The 12,800-nt window shown below is 40.3% G+C and overlaps 1 protein-coding gene across 5 annotated transcripts in view; it reads right to left on the reverse strand.

Annotated features, from left to right (window-relative positions):
* The window catches only part of ERG (ETS transcription factor ERG), a 107,675-nt gene that overhangs the window by 11,798 nt on the left and 83,077 nt on the right, over nucleotides 1–12,800 (reverse strand). For 4 of the 5 annotated variants that reach the window (XM_069871799.1, XM_069871817.1, XM_069871835.1 and 1 more), the window contains exons 3-6: nucleotides 6,171–6,322; nucleotides 3,063–3,266; nucleotides 2,038–2,118; nucleotides 7–78 (exon numbers count right to left, since the gene is read on the reverse strand). In XM_069871799.1, the coding sequence (XP_069727900.1) occupies nucleotides 7–78; nucleotides 2,038–2,118; nucleotides 3,063–3,266; nucleotides 6,171–6,322 (509 nt within the window). The remainder of the gene's footprint in view (nucleotides 1–6; nucleotides 79–2,037; nucleotides 2,119–3,062; nucleotides 3,267–6,170; nucleotides 6,323–12,800) is intronic. The other variant, XM_069871826.1, reaches the window with a different exon arrangement.

The following is a 12,800-nucleotide window of genomic DNA, read 5'->3' on the forward strand; positions in this document are numbered from 1 at the left end:
TCATACCTGGCCTGGTCGTAATTCTTTGTGTTGCTTCTGGATAAACAGATGTATTTGGAAAAATAAAAGTGGCACCCCCTGAAGAGAAAGAAGAAGACATAACACCTAAAGATTTGTTTTCACAGTCCCTAAATCCATTGATATTTTCCCTCTTGTAGTGTGTCTGAATGAAGACTATGAGTAACTAATTTCTGTTAGAACTCATATATATAATTTAATTCCAATAGGCTTTGCACCTGTGTAAATCCATTCAAATTACTGGATAAACGCCTGTACAAAATCCATGTTAAGGGAGGAGACAGTCAAGTTCAGGAAATCCCTTACACCTTCACCACAATCACCTTCACCCCAATCACCTTCACCCCAGCAGGAGGTTTCATATCTTCTGAAATAAAAATTCTTTGTCTTCTCTTCATTACTGCGTGCACTTCCCAAACAGGTTCATTTTTTCAACAGAGATTTTAGGCCTGAGCCAAAGTCTATTTAATCTGTGGGAATCTTCTCACAGACTTTGGTAAGCTTTGGGTCAGGTCCGCAGAAATTTCACAGAGTGGAAGAAGTTAAAAATACTTAGCTCGATATAGAAAATGGTAGAAGAAGAACTCGTTTCTAGCTCTTATGGGGTCCTTTGAAAATCTCACTCCAAAGTCCTTCTGCCACCAGAACAACTAATTTTTGTTATGCTGATGAGCAGCATGATATTACTCACACTTCCAATGACAGAAATGCAGATAATCTCATTTGGTGAAATGTATTTCAAAATATCATTGTCAGTGCACACATATAGAAAAAGATAACACACAGAACTGCTGAACAACACTTGGATAACTATATGTGGAAACTTTTTCACAAATTAGAATCTGAAAAGCCAGACATGAAAAAGACCAAAGAGTCCTTCTGTATTTAAAAAGGGCTCATTCCAAACCCCATCAAAGTCAATGGACAAATATTTGTTGTTTTTGGTGAGGTTTGCAGCAGAGTCCTACAGCCCACAGTAGGACTTTATTTCAAGATCTCTCAGGTAGAGGTCTTCTAATCTAGTTAGTTTTACCAGGAAACTCACTGCTCTTTACCACAGTGAAAAAACTAAAAGAAATACGAAAGAGGCATCACAATCCAAGGTTTGCGGGGATTTTTTTTTCTTTTGCATTATCCTTTGTATGATCTTTTTCATTTCTCAAAAAGAATTGTTATTTCTGGTCACTGTAGGTAACTAATACACTCAGGCATGATAATGCAATATTCCAAACACCTTTAATCAGTGTGTATACCATACCACATGTACAATTCCATGCCAGCCTCTGTTGCACAAGTACTACAGCAAGATAAAATTTGTTGTGAATTATTTTTGTAAATATTTTACCTCACACCCTGAAAGACATGTGCTTTTGAGGCATGTATTTTATCATTCTCCTACCTACACTCAATATTTTTCTGGGCCAAGTTAACAGAAGGGTGAATATTAACAAAAATAATTTTACATTTAGATCAGACTTGGTTAAGATTACAACATCAAACTTCATGGAGTTTCCAGCTCAAGTCCCATATAGCTGATAAATGAGATGAGCAAACTACCTAAATAGAAATTTTATTGAATTATATGATATATGCTGCATGGTAGGGGAGACAGTCTCCATTTACCAGAGACTACATCACTTAGGCAAGTGCTGAAACACTTTTGAGCTCCACCAACTTTCTAGAGATCCAGGAGTAGACCTGGCATTAAAATGAGACAGAATGAGAAAAAAAATCCTCAGAGACAAAAGCCCAGAGCCTGCAGTTTATCATGTATCAGGGATCCCATTCTCTTGTAGAACACAAGAAATTACCAGTAAGAAGACCATTTTGGTGTCATCTGGCCATGAATGACCTCACCTTATTTCTTTGTGTCTGTGCATAAAATTCAGACAGAGCAAGCAGAGCATACACTTGTCTCCCTCCTGATTTACCATTTCCATTTTTAGCAAGCAACCCATAAAAAGGAATCCTGTGCTTTTAGAAGATGACCTATAGCAATGGGAGCAGTGCCAGCATTACCTGTGTTTCTAGCATGCATTAACCGTGGAGAGTTTTGTAAGGCCTTATCAACATCATCTGAAGTCAAATGTGGAAGAGGAGCTACAAAACAAAACAAAAAGCAACACCAAAATGAAAAAAAATTGTGAATTATGTTTTTAAAACACATTTTCCCCTAACAGGATTGTTTGAATGCGAGTTTACCACCAGCCAGTTCCAATCTGCAGCTTGGAGGGAGGTGTGTGTGCTACAGCTTAAACAACACTATGAATGTATAATATTTCTGACTGATTATTGACAGTGTGCGTGTGGAGAAGACTGCACCGCACTGGTGTTGCAATGCTTGTTGCTTTTTTCTTTAAAAACCATGTTCATTTTAAGATCTCTAAACTAGGCAAACCGGCAAAATTTCCTCAAGTTTAGATGAAAGTCCTCAAGGCAGGAATTCACTAGCCCCTTCTTTCCTTTTGAAATGCTAACTTTGCACTACAAGTAATCTGCATTTGGACTTCAGGGACTGTTCCTTTTTTCCATCTATTTACAGAAGTTTTATTCAATTCAGTGAAGTCTTCCTGATCCTGCTCAGAGTAGAGCAAAGTGCTGACAGTCCTTAGAATCATGCCTGGGATTCACTTTATGAATCAATGTTTGCACTCTTGTTTAGCACTTTTATTGTTAAAATGGAAAGAGATGAGTACGTGACCAGAAAAAACATTAGCACTGAATTCCATATGATTTTCTTCCTACATTATGCTGATGAATATGCTGGCTTTCAATTTGATTTTCCTCTGAGATGGACATATAGAAATATAGCCTAACTCTTTTCCTTGACGAACATGAGTGAAAGCCAACTGAAATTAATGGGAATCATTCCACCAAACTCAAGAGGCTTTGGATCAGGTTCCCCACTGTGTTCTTAGGAACAGCCACATTTGCAACAGACATTTGAAAACCCAGCTGAGTGTTATCCACCACATTAAATCCAAAACTGCTATCAATCACAGATTGATTATAGCTACCACCATAACGACAGAAAACTAGCTTACTCTCTCTGAGGTAGTGTAGGTGTGACAGAAGGATATCCGCATTATAGCTTGGGGTGAGTCTCTGGAAGTCGTCTTTCGTCATTTTACACAGCTCCTTCCCATCGATATTCTGGAACAACAAGATGTCCACATCTGGGAGACCGTACTCCTTCACTGCCCATTCCAGCCACTGGCGTACATGGTCTGTGCTCCACAATGTAGGATCTGGTGGTATCACAAAGCATAAAATTAGGCAGAAAGGGGAGAGACATGCATTGAACTAGTACAAAATAAATGTAGAACACAATCAGACTGGAGAGACCTGTTCACTGACTTCTGGAGATACATGAGGAAATAATTTGGCCTGTTTATGCAAAGAAGAAGAAGTGTCCGTGAAAAACTACTAAGGAAGATTTGTGAGCTCTAATTATTAGCAGCAAACACTCTGCTGTTGAGATCCTTCTCCCATTTAATTGTTTGGTCTTGTTATGTTTATGCATTAATATAGGGTCCTGTCCTCATGCAGAAAAAACTCTTCAGGAAGGTATTTAAGAGCACCCACTAACAGCACTGTGACTTATATCTGAACCATTTTTAATTTCTGTCTTTATTCAAGTGAAATTTCCACTCAAGTCAGAAGTACTGTTTCTTGTGCATAGGCTAAGTAAGCGCTCAGAATTGGCTAGTTATTTAATAAACTAGGGTGGGTCACATGAAAATTTTTCTGTGCTTCTTTTCCTACACTGCTGTGTTGTACTGGTATACATTGCTACACCTGCATGGATTTTTTACTTACTGCCTGAAGTACTGGCAAAACCATCTAGTAAATAAACAAGAACTAGTCCAAATTTTTAGTAACATATAAGGCCAAATACATTGTGGTTTTGAAAGAATCCTTGGTTTTAACTTAAAACTTCTTTTATGCGTCTAAACTCTTTCTTCGCTATTTTTCTTCCATTCTACTTTTGCCTGTTCTGGAGTGACAGTAGACACTCATTAACATGAAGGTGCCTAATACCCTGCAGTGCACATACCCATAATGGAAGACAGTTCATGCCATGAAGAATTCACACTTCTTGCAGAGCAAAGATTAAATTCAAGGGGAAACAAACTCCTCAAGAGTTTGTGCCTTCCAAACAAAATGACTCTATGATTCTGTAATATCCTGAAGACTAGGAATACAGCACACAGAAGTGTAGTCTATCACAGGCAAGTTTGTTGAGCGGCTGGGACTTGAATGACAGCCTAAATGACTCTTCTGGCTTAACTTTAGTGCCATTCCTTCTTTTTTGATTGTTGTTGAGGCTTGTCTGAAAGACGTAGGGACCTTTTTCCATAGGCTAGGAACTATTGCTCACTCCCAACCCTTCACCCATTAGTGCCTCCCCATTTCTCATGCTTCTTTTGGTGGTTTAAGCCCTTTCAAGTTAGAATATTTAATCTTATGGAGCTTCAGAGGATTTATCTATTCTCTGAAGTGCACCATAAAACACTTAGAAGGTCCCCTCCGTCTGGTAAGAGATACGTAGCAAACTAGAGGAATGCAAGTCTTGTGGTAAACATAGGGTTTGGATGAGATTGTGCACACCTACAGCACAGAAGTCCAACAACTACATTCAGTTTAGTTTGAACTAAACAATCAAACACCATGAAGTTTGCCAAAACATTTTTATTATGCCTATAATTTTAAAATGCTTCTTATTTATGATGATTAGAAAGTTAACACAGCTGAAAATGTGAATTTGGGGTTTTTTTTATTCCTAGATACTGGGACAGAGCTGCACACTGCCTATGTGATGTCAAACAAAACCCACTGATTTTTACCCATAAATTTCTTCTAAGGATATCAAAGTACCAAGACTGCAATTGTTCCCATCTTGTTCCTTGAATGTCACTCAAATCCACCTCAAAAACACACCTTCAGGAATACACTGAGAAAAAAAAAAGATCTTTCTGAGATAACCATGCTAAGGATTACTAAAAAACCTGAAAAAAATGCCAACCACCAAGAAGACAAGTTTTAGAGGAACATTCATAAGTTGTGCATTTCAGTGTGGTCTACTTCCAGTTGGCAAGACACTTCATTATTCAGTGCATCACTCTTCCATGCTTCAGAATAGAACTGTCAATACCATTGCAGAGGATACTGCAATGTATTTGTCCAGACACATCTTGACAAATAACTGAAATAATCACAGCTTGCAAAATCGGCCACAGTTAGTACTCTTGCATATCTTAGCAACTGAAAACTGTAAGAATATTAAGCAACATAGCAGTAGCAGAAATGTTTCAGCTAGGCACAACTCTCCTGGAGAGGAACTAGCAGCAAAACATGCCCTTCTGTTTGCAGGTTGCAGGTGTTGTGTCTATGCTGTGTGTATACAATGGTTTATGAACATCCACATATGTCATGATGTTCTAATGCTTTGACTTCAGAAATAGGCATGCTAATCATTTTGCTTTTGCAAACTGAGGCAACAAACCTTCCAGCAGCGGTTGGTCTGGAGAATGCAGCACACAGGAGTGATTGTATTCTTGTTCAATTAACTGTCCTATGACCAAGCTTGCCAAGGCTAACCAAAAAATTTCTCAACTGTTCTCTTATATTGCAGTGGAGTTGTCGGTTTGCTTATTGAAATATTTCACAGTGCACAAATTCAAGGGAAAACTTAGATAAATGCTTTTCATGCACTGTTTGATCTCACAGAAGCTATTGTGCTTTTAGCATGCTGAGGGCTGGACTGCATTTGGTATTTGCAGGGATACCATGTGGTACATTGATCCTTTTCTCATTCCCACACGTTCTTCACCCAGATAGTCCATGGTGTTAGGAAATGGAAGTGGCTCTTTATTTTGCCTGCTTTAGGGCAAAATACTTCAAAAGGAGCTAGGGAAGTAAGATAAGATCTGTCCCTGTAATCAGCCAGTTCTGCTGCTGAAATGGGGATAACAGGTTGAGGGAGGTGGCTTCAATATCCCACTTCTCAGCTCATTCACTTAATAAGGTTAGGGGAATTACTGCTCTTTTCTTCCTGATAACCTGTATCGCATTGCCACTTTTCTCCAAATCCTCTTAAACAATATTAGTAGACTGAGGGAACAATACATTTCTTTGCTTGAGGGTCTAACCTGCTGGCACAATGACTCTTCGCTCATTGGTAGTCATATTTGGGGGTGGAACATGCTTCTCTTCCATGTAGTTTCCATAGTTCATCCCAACATTGTCTGAGCCGCTAACCATTTTCCCTCCTTTTGCCACGCTGCAGTCATCAGGGGAATTCCTAGACAGAGAAGAGAGTTGTGCTTCTGTTATTATTCCAGTCACTACTAGTATCCTCAGCAAAAAATCACGCTAAATGAAACGGAAAAAAGTGAGATTCAAGCACCGGGTATTGGGCTGTCACTGGAAAACTCAGTACCTACCACACAATGACACTGCTGATTTTTTCAGTTGCCTCAGAAAAAATACCAGCCTCAATGGACCATATATTTATTTTTATTTCCAAAGGATCAGGCTCTTACATGTCTCCAAACATATAAACACTAACAATTTCTTTCCAGAGATCAGGCTACAATGGAGGCTTGTTCATGAGCTTGCTGAACCTGATAGATGCAAGTAGTCACACTTTTCTCTCCAAACATTTCACAGACAATTCAGAAAACGCAGAGATGCACTTAATGCAAGCTAACTGAGGGATAACTATTAGTTGCCATTGTCCAAACCTTGGACAAAGCTTGTCCAAGACTTTGACAGCTTCCTATCTCCACTGTTGTCATTGTTTCATGTAGGTCATGCTCAGCTGCACTTTATGTCACTCAATGTAGGCACACTTCTATGTACAGCCTACAAAAAAGGCACATTTGCTGAAGCCATGATTCAAAATACCACATGCACGACTGGAAAAACCTTTCAGCTCCTGACTAGCACAGTCTCCATGGAACTGTAGTGAAGAAATGGAAACCTGCAGAGGATCTGCAACCAGACACCTCTTTAATTTTGACTTTGCTTTCTGAATAGAGTCTTTAGGTTTAACACCCCACAGGGGGATCCCTAATGGCATTTTAATTGCATCACAGTTTTCCTTCTGGCAGACAGACATATTTGTCCTTTAATGCCTACAACGTGTTTCATCAGAGAGAGAGAAATTGTTACAAAAACCAAAATAAAGAAAAGAACCATGGGGAATACCTTTAAATATAGAGAAAATCACATGGGAAGGAGAGTGTTAGTTGGGTTTTGGTTTCTTTAGTGATACTTCACTACTAACAAGCCTTCTTTTAGTCCTGCCGTTTAACTCCTGAAGCTATACTAGCAGCAAGTCCTATTGCTTTGCTTCATTTTGGTTCTTTGCAAACCAACTAATTTGCAGTCCAGAGAATCAAGAGACCCTCCTAGGACTCACACTCCTGGAGGAGTGTTTCAGGATCTGCCCCCTGTGCCCAAGATGTGTTCCACTCAGAGCCTCTTGCCCTCCCCAGCTCTGAAATCCCAGCTCTTACTGCAAGGATTGGGAAGCAATGTCACTGCACACCCATCAATGTTCAGTATACAGGTGCTTTCCTGGAAGAGTTTTGCCATTGTTTGAGGACAAAAAAGGAAAAATAATATATAGTTAGGACCACTGTCTGCTCAACATAGGTTGTGGCAGATGTTTTATCCAAAGTTTTAGCCTAAATAACTTGATTGTGTTGACTGCTCAGCACTACCATTAGTCAGGAACTAATGCAGTTATAATTCTCACATGTGTATTTCAAAAAATAATTAGCAGTTGGAAAGCTGAAAAGATTTAGTATATAAACACTAAAAGTATACTTTACGTAAGTATATAAGTTTTTTTCTATGCAGTGTTACTACCAGTTTTTACTGTGTTGTGTCAACATAGATACAAAAAAAATTCAAAATCATTCAATGGGTACTGTATTCTTCTTTAGAAGAAGGAACAGGGCCCTTAATGTTGCCTGGTAATTGTTGGCCTCACATACGTTTTTCAGGTATAAAATATCTTGTGTGCCACATAACATATAGCATATGAAATCCTCCAAGTGTAAAGGTACTGCAACTGTTTCGTCACCCACTGAACTAAGTGGAAGGGAAGATACAGTCAGCACGTGGTATTGTCTATCATTGAGTGGTGGTAAATTTAGCCCTTCCCCTCAGAACCAGAAGAGGTATGCATTATCCTCCAAGGTTTACATTTTCTACCCCATTACATACCTCCAAATATCATTCTGGGACACAGATTATTTATGTATAAACAGAGCTAAGCAAAACAAAATAACTGTTTCTTTCAGATGTAAACATTTGAAAAAATGGAAAATATTTGAAAAGAAGCTTTTGTGAGGATTGCTTGTGACTAAAACGTTGGCTTTTTATGTTTACCTTTAACAAATAGAAATGGCATATATGCATACATGAGTCTGCATACTAAATCATGTATATTTGGAAACATCATCCAGCTCCTGCCCGTATATCTTTGCAGATGCCCATCACGACTCACAAGGTCAGTTATGTCACAAAACCAGAAGAACCATTTGTCCCATTCACTGACTTTTTAGGGAAGTTTTTGAGAAACAGAAAGCTAGGAGCATCCTTTGGCCTAACTGGCACAGTTACTTTATTTTGGTTTTCTATCAAAAGGAACTTGGGACACATGGACATCAAAGCCTTGCTGCTGACATGAAATATTACATCAGTATTAGCTTACACCAATCCTATGGGCAATCATGTATTACAAACACTCCAGTAAACACTGAACAATAAATGATGTGAAAAATTCAGTAGCAGCACTCAGCTTTTCACAATTTGCCAGGGCTTCTGAGCTGGTTTTCTTATCTGAATATGAACAGACAGATGTGGGGAAGATGATCGTAAGTAAGTAATAACTTCTCATTAAAATCCAGAAGCAGATGATGGTCAGGGGTGTTGTCCTGTTAGCTTACTGGACAAACAATCAAATCCCCAGTCCAGCAGATCTTCTAAGACCATCCACAACTCCAAGGATGTAAGCAGCTCCATAGGAGCTAACAGGACTACTCAGGTACTTCAAACTGAGTGTGTGCTTATGCATATCACTGAACCAAGGATTAATTCAAATGGCTGGAGTAGAATTTTACCATATAGGAAGTAAAACTGACAATGAAAGCAGACACTAGAAAATCCTATTTTTAGTACCCAGAACAACAAGAGAGTGATTGCCTGCAAAGGCTTTCTTTGGGACTTTTTGTGAGCCTGCTTTTTTTCTGAACCATCAGAGAAGCAGGAACAGTGGAACAGCAGCTTTCAGAAAAGTGTGTGCCCAATGTAAAGGGTGCAGCTTTACAGTGATTCATCCTTAGCTCCAGGTCTGAAATGAAACCCGAGATGGCTTTTTTTCAGAGTTGCACGTTATTTTTCTTTTTGTAACTATACTCTGTTACACCTGGAATTTACACACACACACACACAAACCCCAACACCATAAAAACGCGGAAAGACTACAATCATGCTACCCAAGAGAACTGTGCCCAATCCTGAGCTGATTCAGCTCTGATTGCCGATACATGTCTATTGAAGACAGTATTTCTCCATGAGTCCTTGGACCTGGAAGCCTCGCCTTTATTCAGGGTCACTTAGAATCAAACTGACTAGATGGTTAAATTTAGCACCCTTGCCTACTGAAGTTGATTGGAGTTTTGCCAACCACTGACTCTGATGAAAGCAGATGTAAGTTCATAAATAAGTGTATGAAACACATTTTTTCCTTTTCACTCTGCTACTATTTTCACATGTGATGTAAAACACCTGTGTTGCGTTAAAATGCCAGGTGTCAGAAAAACACAGATTAGGAATCAGCAAAATTTTACATGATCTCTGTGACATACCCATAATATAAACCCCTCTATTTAATATTTCTGAATATCAGAGGGAACTAAATGACAAAATTATGTTCGCCAATTGTCTACATATCTTTATAAGTTTATTTAATAACCACAGCTTGGGTAACTGAGATAACTTATAGAAAAGGGGTCTCAGGAGAGTACGGAGATGTAAGAATATCTTTGAAGAGTTTTCCATGCATGGTCCCCATCCAGGCTGTGTCTGGCCAGGTGGGAGGACATGCTGAGCTACCAGGAATGTTTTTTTCTGCAAGGCTCTGGTGAAAAAAACATGATACTCTCCTGCAGGATAGAGATTCCTCTCCTCACCTCTCCTTTCCCGTTTCATAATGCCAGTGATCTGAGAAAGAGGCGAATGGCCCCAGAAAGGCTGTAATGTTTCATCCCTGTCCTTATATACAAGTGGGAGAGCAGTGGGAGAGCTGCACAAAGCCAGCTACCTCAGATAATTTGGGCCAACATATATAAATTTGTATTTAGCCAAAATGTCATCATGTAAAGTTCAGCTCATATTGAGTATATTGCAAAGCATTCTTAGGCTTATGTCCATTCACTGCAACTACTCAAGCTACAGTAAATTTCATCAGTGCCTCCTTAAAAAACAGTCTGTCATTGAAAAAGCGGCACATGAAGTAAAAACCAAAACTTGCCTGAGATTTCTTACTTCGAGGTACATTGCTGTTTCTTAAACCATATCTGACATTCTTTAGTCTACAATATTGATTCAAAAGGTTAGATAGCTGCAGCCCTAAACTCTCTTCCCTGCTCTTCTCTACACTGTCTCCCACTTTGTGAATCAGTGGGGTTCACATGCCTTCAGACCTGCCACAGCAGTGGCATTTGAAGAGGGATCCTGTTGATCCCTCTTTGGATTTCCCTTTGGCAGCAGTCTCTAGGGACAGCCTGACCCTCTTCAGTGAGAAGAAGCCCACCCTCTTCAGCCACCAATGCAGAAGTGTGGCTGCACTAGCAGACAAGGGCTGTTCCCCTGGCACTAGTGGTATTCCCTATAGCTGCAAAGGGAGACTCTGAAAAGCACTTTCAGGGGTGATACCAGAGGCCTTAATGCTTGTCTTGACAGAGCCAGGTTTCCACCATGCACATTCATTGCCCAGCTTCTTCTGTGCAGGCACCAGGCCAAGCCCTGCAAGCACAACAAGCCCTTTACTCCTGTGCGGGCACCTGCCCTTAAATCTGCTGTGTGAGCACCATCACACTTCCCCTGCTGAAAGGAAAACAGAGGTTTTATTTTCCCTTCCAAGGCTCCTTGTGAAAGCACTGCAAAATTCCCTGCAGAACCAAATTCCCTGCAGAACAAAATTCCCTCCAGCATAACAGAGGCATTAAAATGCCAGAAAACGCACGTCGATCGAAATATCCCTGGGATGCTCACACAGGCTCTCAAGCAACTGCTTAGAAAACTGGGGTGGAGAGCTACTTCCCCAGCCAGTAAGTAAATAAATGTGTGAGTGGGTAAGTAACTCAGTGCTTAGCTGTAACTTGAGTCACTCCCCCACCCATGTGGGGTGGCTGTGTGAAGGCAATGCTCGCCCACAGGAAAGGCGACAGGCAGGGTGGGAGCAAGGTTCTGAGGTCTGTAGAAGGAAAGAAGCCCCTCGGGAACTGTGCCACCGACTAAAGATGGCTTAAACTGGTGCTGATGACAGTCTGTTTATCTTTGCTATGAAGTGTCAAAAAAACAATCCTAAGAAGACAAAAGAAAAGGAAAAAAAAAAGGAAAACTGAAGTCTTCACTGTGCCATACAGTCATGGAAGTGCAGAGCTCCATGCAGGGCTATACAGGGGTAACCAACATGGTCTTCAACAGTCCTAACAGACCAGGGCTGCAGAGAGGCTAGGATTGGGGCAGCCCCATACTAACACACCACATAGCATCATATCCAGGGACAGACACCACTGTGTGGGCTGCCCTGGGCTCAGTAGGTACCCAGGGTTGTGTGGGGCTGACCCAGAGGTTGCTCAGAGACACCACAGCATGGCACACACCTCTGGTCCCTTCCTCCAGTGGAAGGAGGAAGCAAACAGCACATGCCAACACATGCAATGCTGTTGGTTTTCTGTAAACAAAACAAAGACGATTGTTTATTGAGTTGTATACACAGCAGCCATTCATCTTCAATCAAACAATAGCTTTTGCTAATTGAAACAACCTTTTCTTTATTGTTTTTCTGGTTTTGCTTAACTTTCCCCAGCTATCTTCCGTTCCACAGCTGCTTCAAGCCTTAAGGCCATCACGGCAAATTAAGGCAGTCATCGTTTGGCTCACTAGAGGCCAGTCAAGCTATAAATATTACCAGCCTGGCTCTTTGTGTTCACAGAGTGGGGAAACAGCTGGTTTAAGTTTGACTGCACGTTGTCATTTCTCCATTAGTGCAAACACTTCAATATTTCTTATGTGTGAGGTTGGAGTGAAGAAAGGGAAAGAAGGGAAGGGGTCACTAAAAGCCAAAGCTAAGAAATGATGGTTTGTATATACGTAATTTACAACTAGATTGCTGCCTGGGAGAAGGCTGAAGTCTGACATGATGATAGCTAGGCCAATGCCACAATGACTTCCCAGTTGGCCTATAACTTTCAGGACCTATTTTCTCTTGTTTTTCTTTTATTGTTTTTATAGAAATTCTATTATAATGGTAACGGATTACATTTCTCAAATAGTATTTCATTTCAAGAATTTGTGAGACTGTTGTATTTGTGGTTTCATAAAATATGAAATACCGGGAGACAGGGCCCTTCCCAAACCACATATGCCTTCTCTTGTGGGCAGGGATCATACAGAAAGTTAGCAAAGTAGGGCATGCCAGGCATAAACTGAAGTGACATCTTCTATGGAAACCATAATCCCCCATGTCTGTGGTATGT

The sequence above is a fragment of the Phaenicophaeus curvirostris genome, chromosome 1 (assembly GCF_032191515.1).
Source record: "Phaenicophaeus curvirostris isolate KB17595 chromosome 1, BPBGC_Pcur_1.0, whole genome shotgun sequence".
In the NCBI taxonomy this organism is placed as follows: domain Eukaryota; kingdom Metazoa; phylum Chordata; class Aves; order Cuculiformes; family Cuculidae; genus Phaenicophaeus; species Phaenicophaeus curvirostris.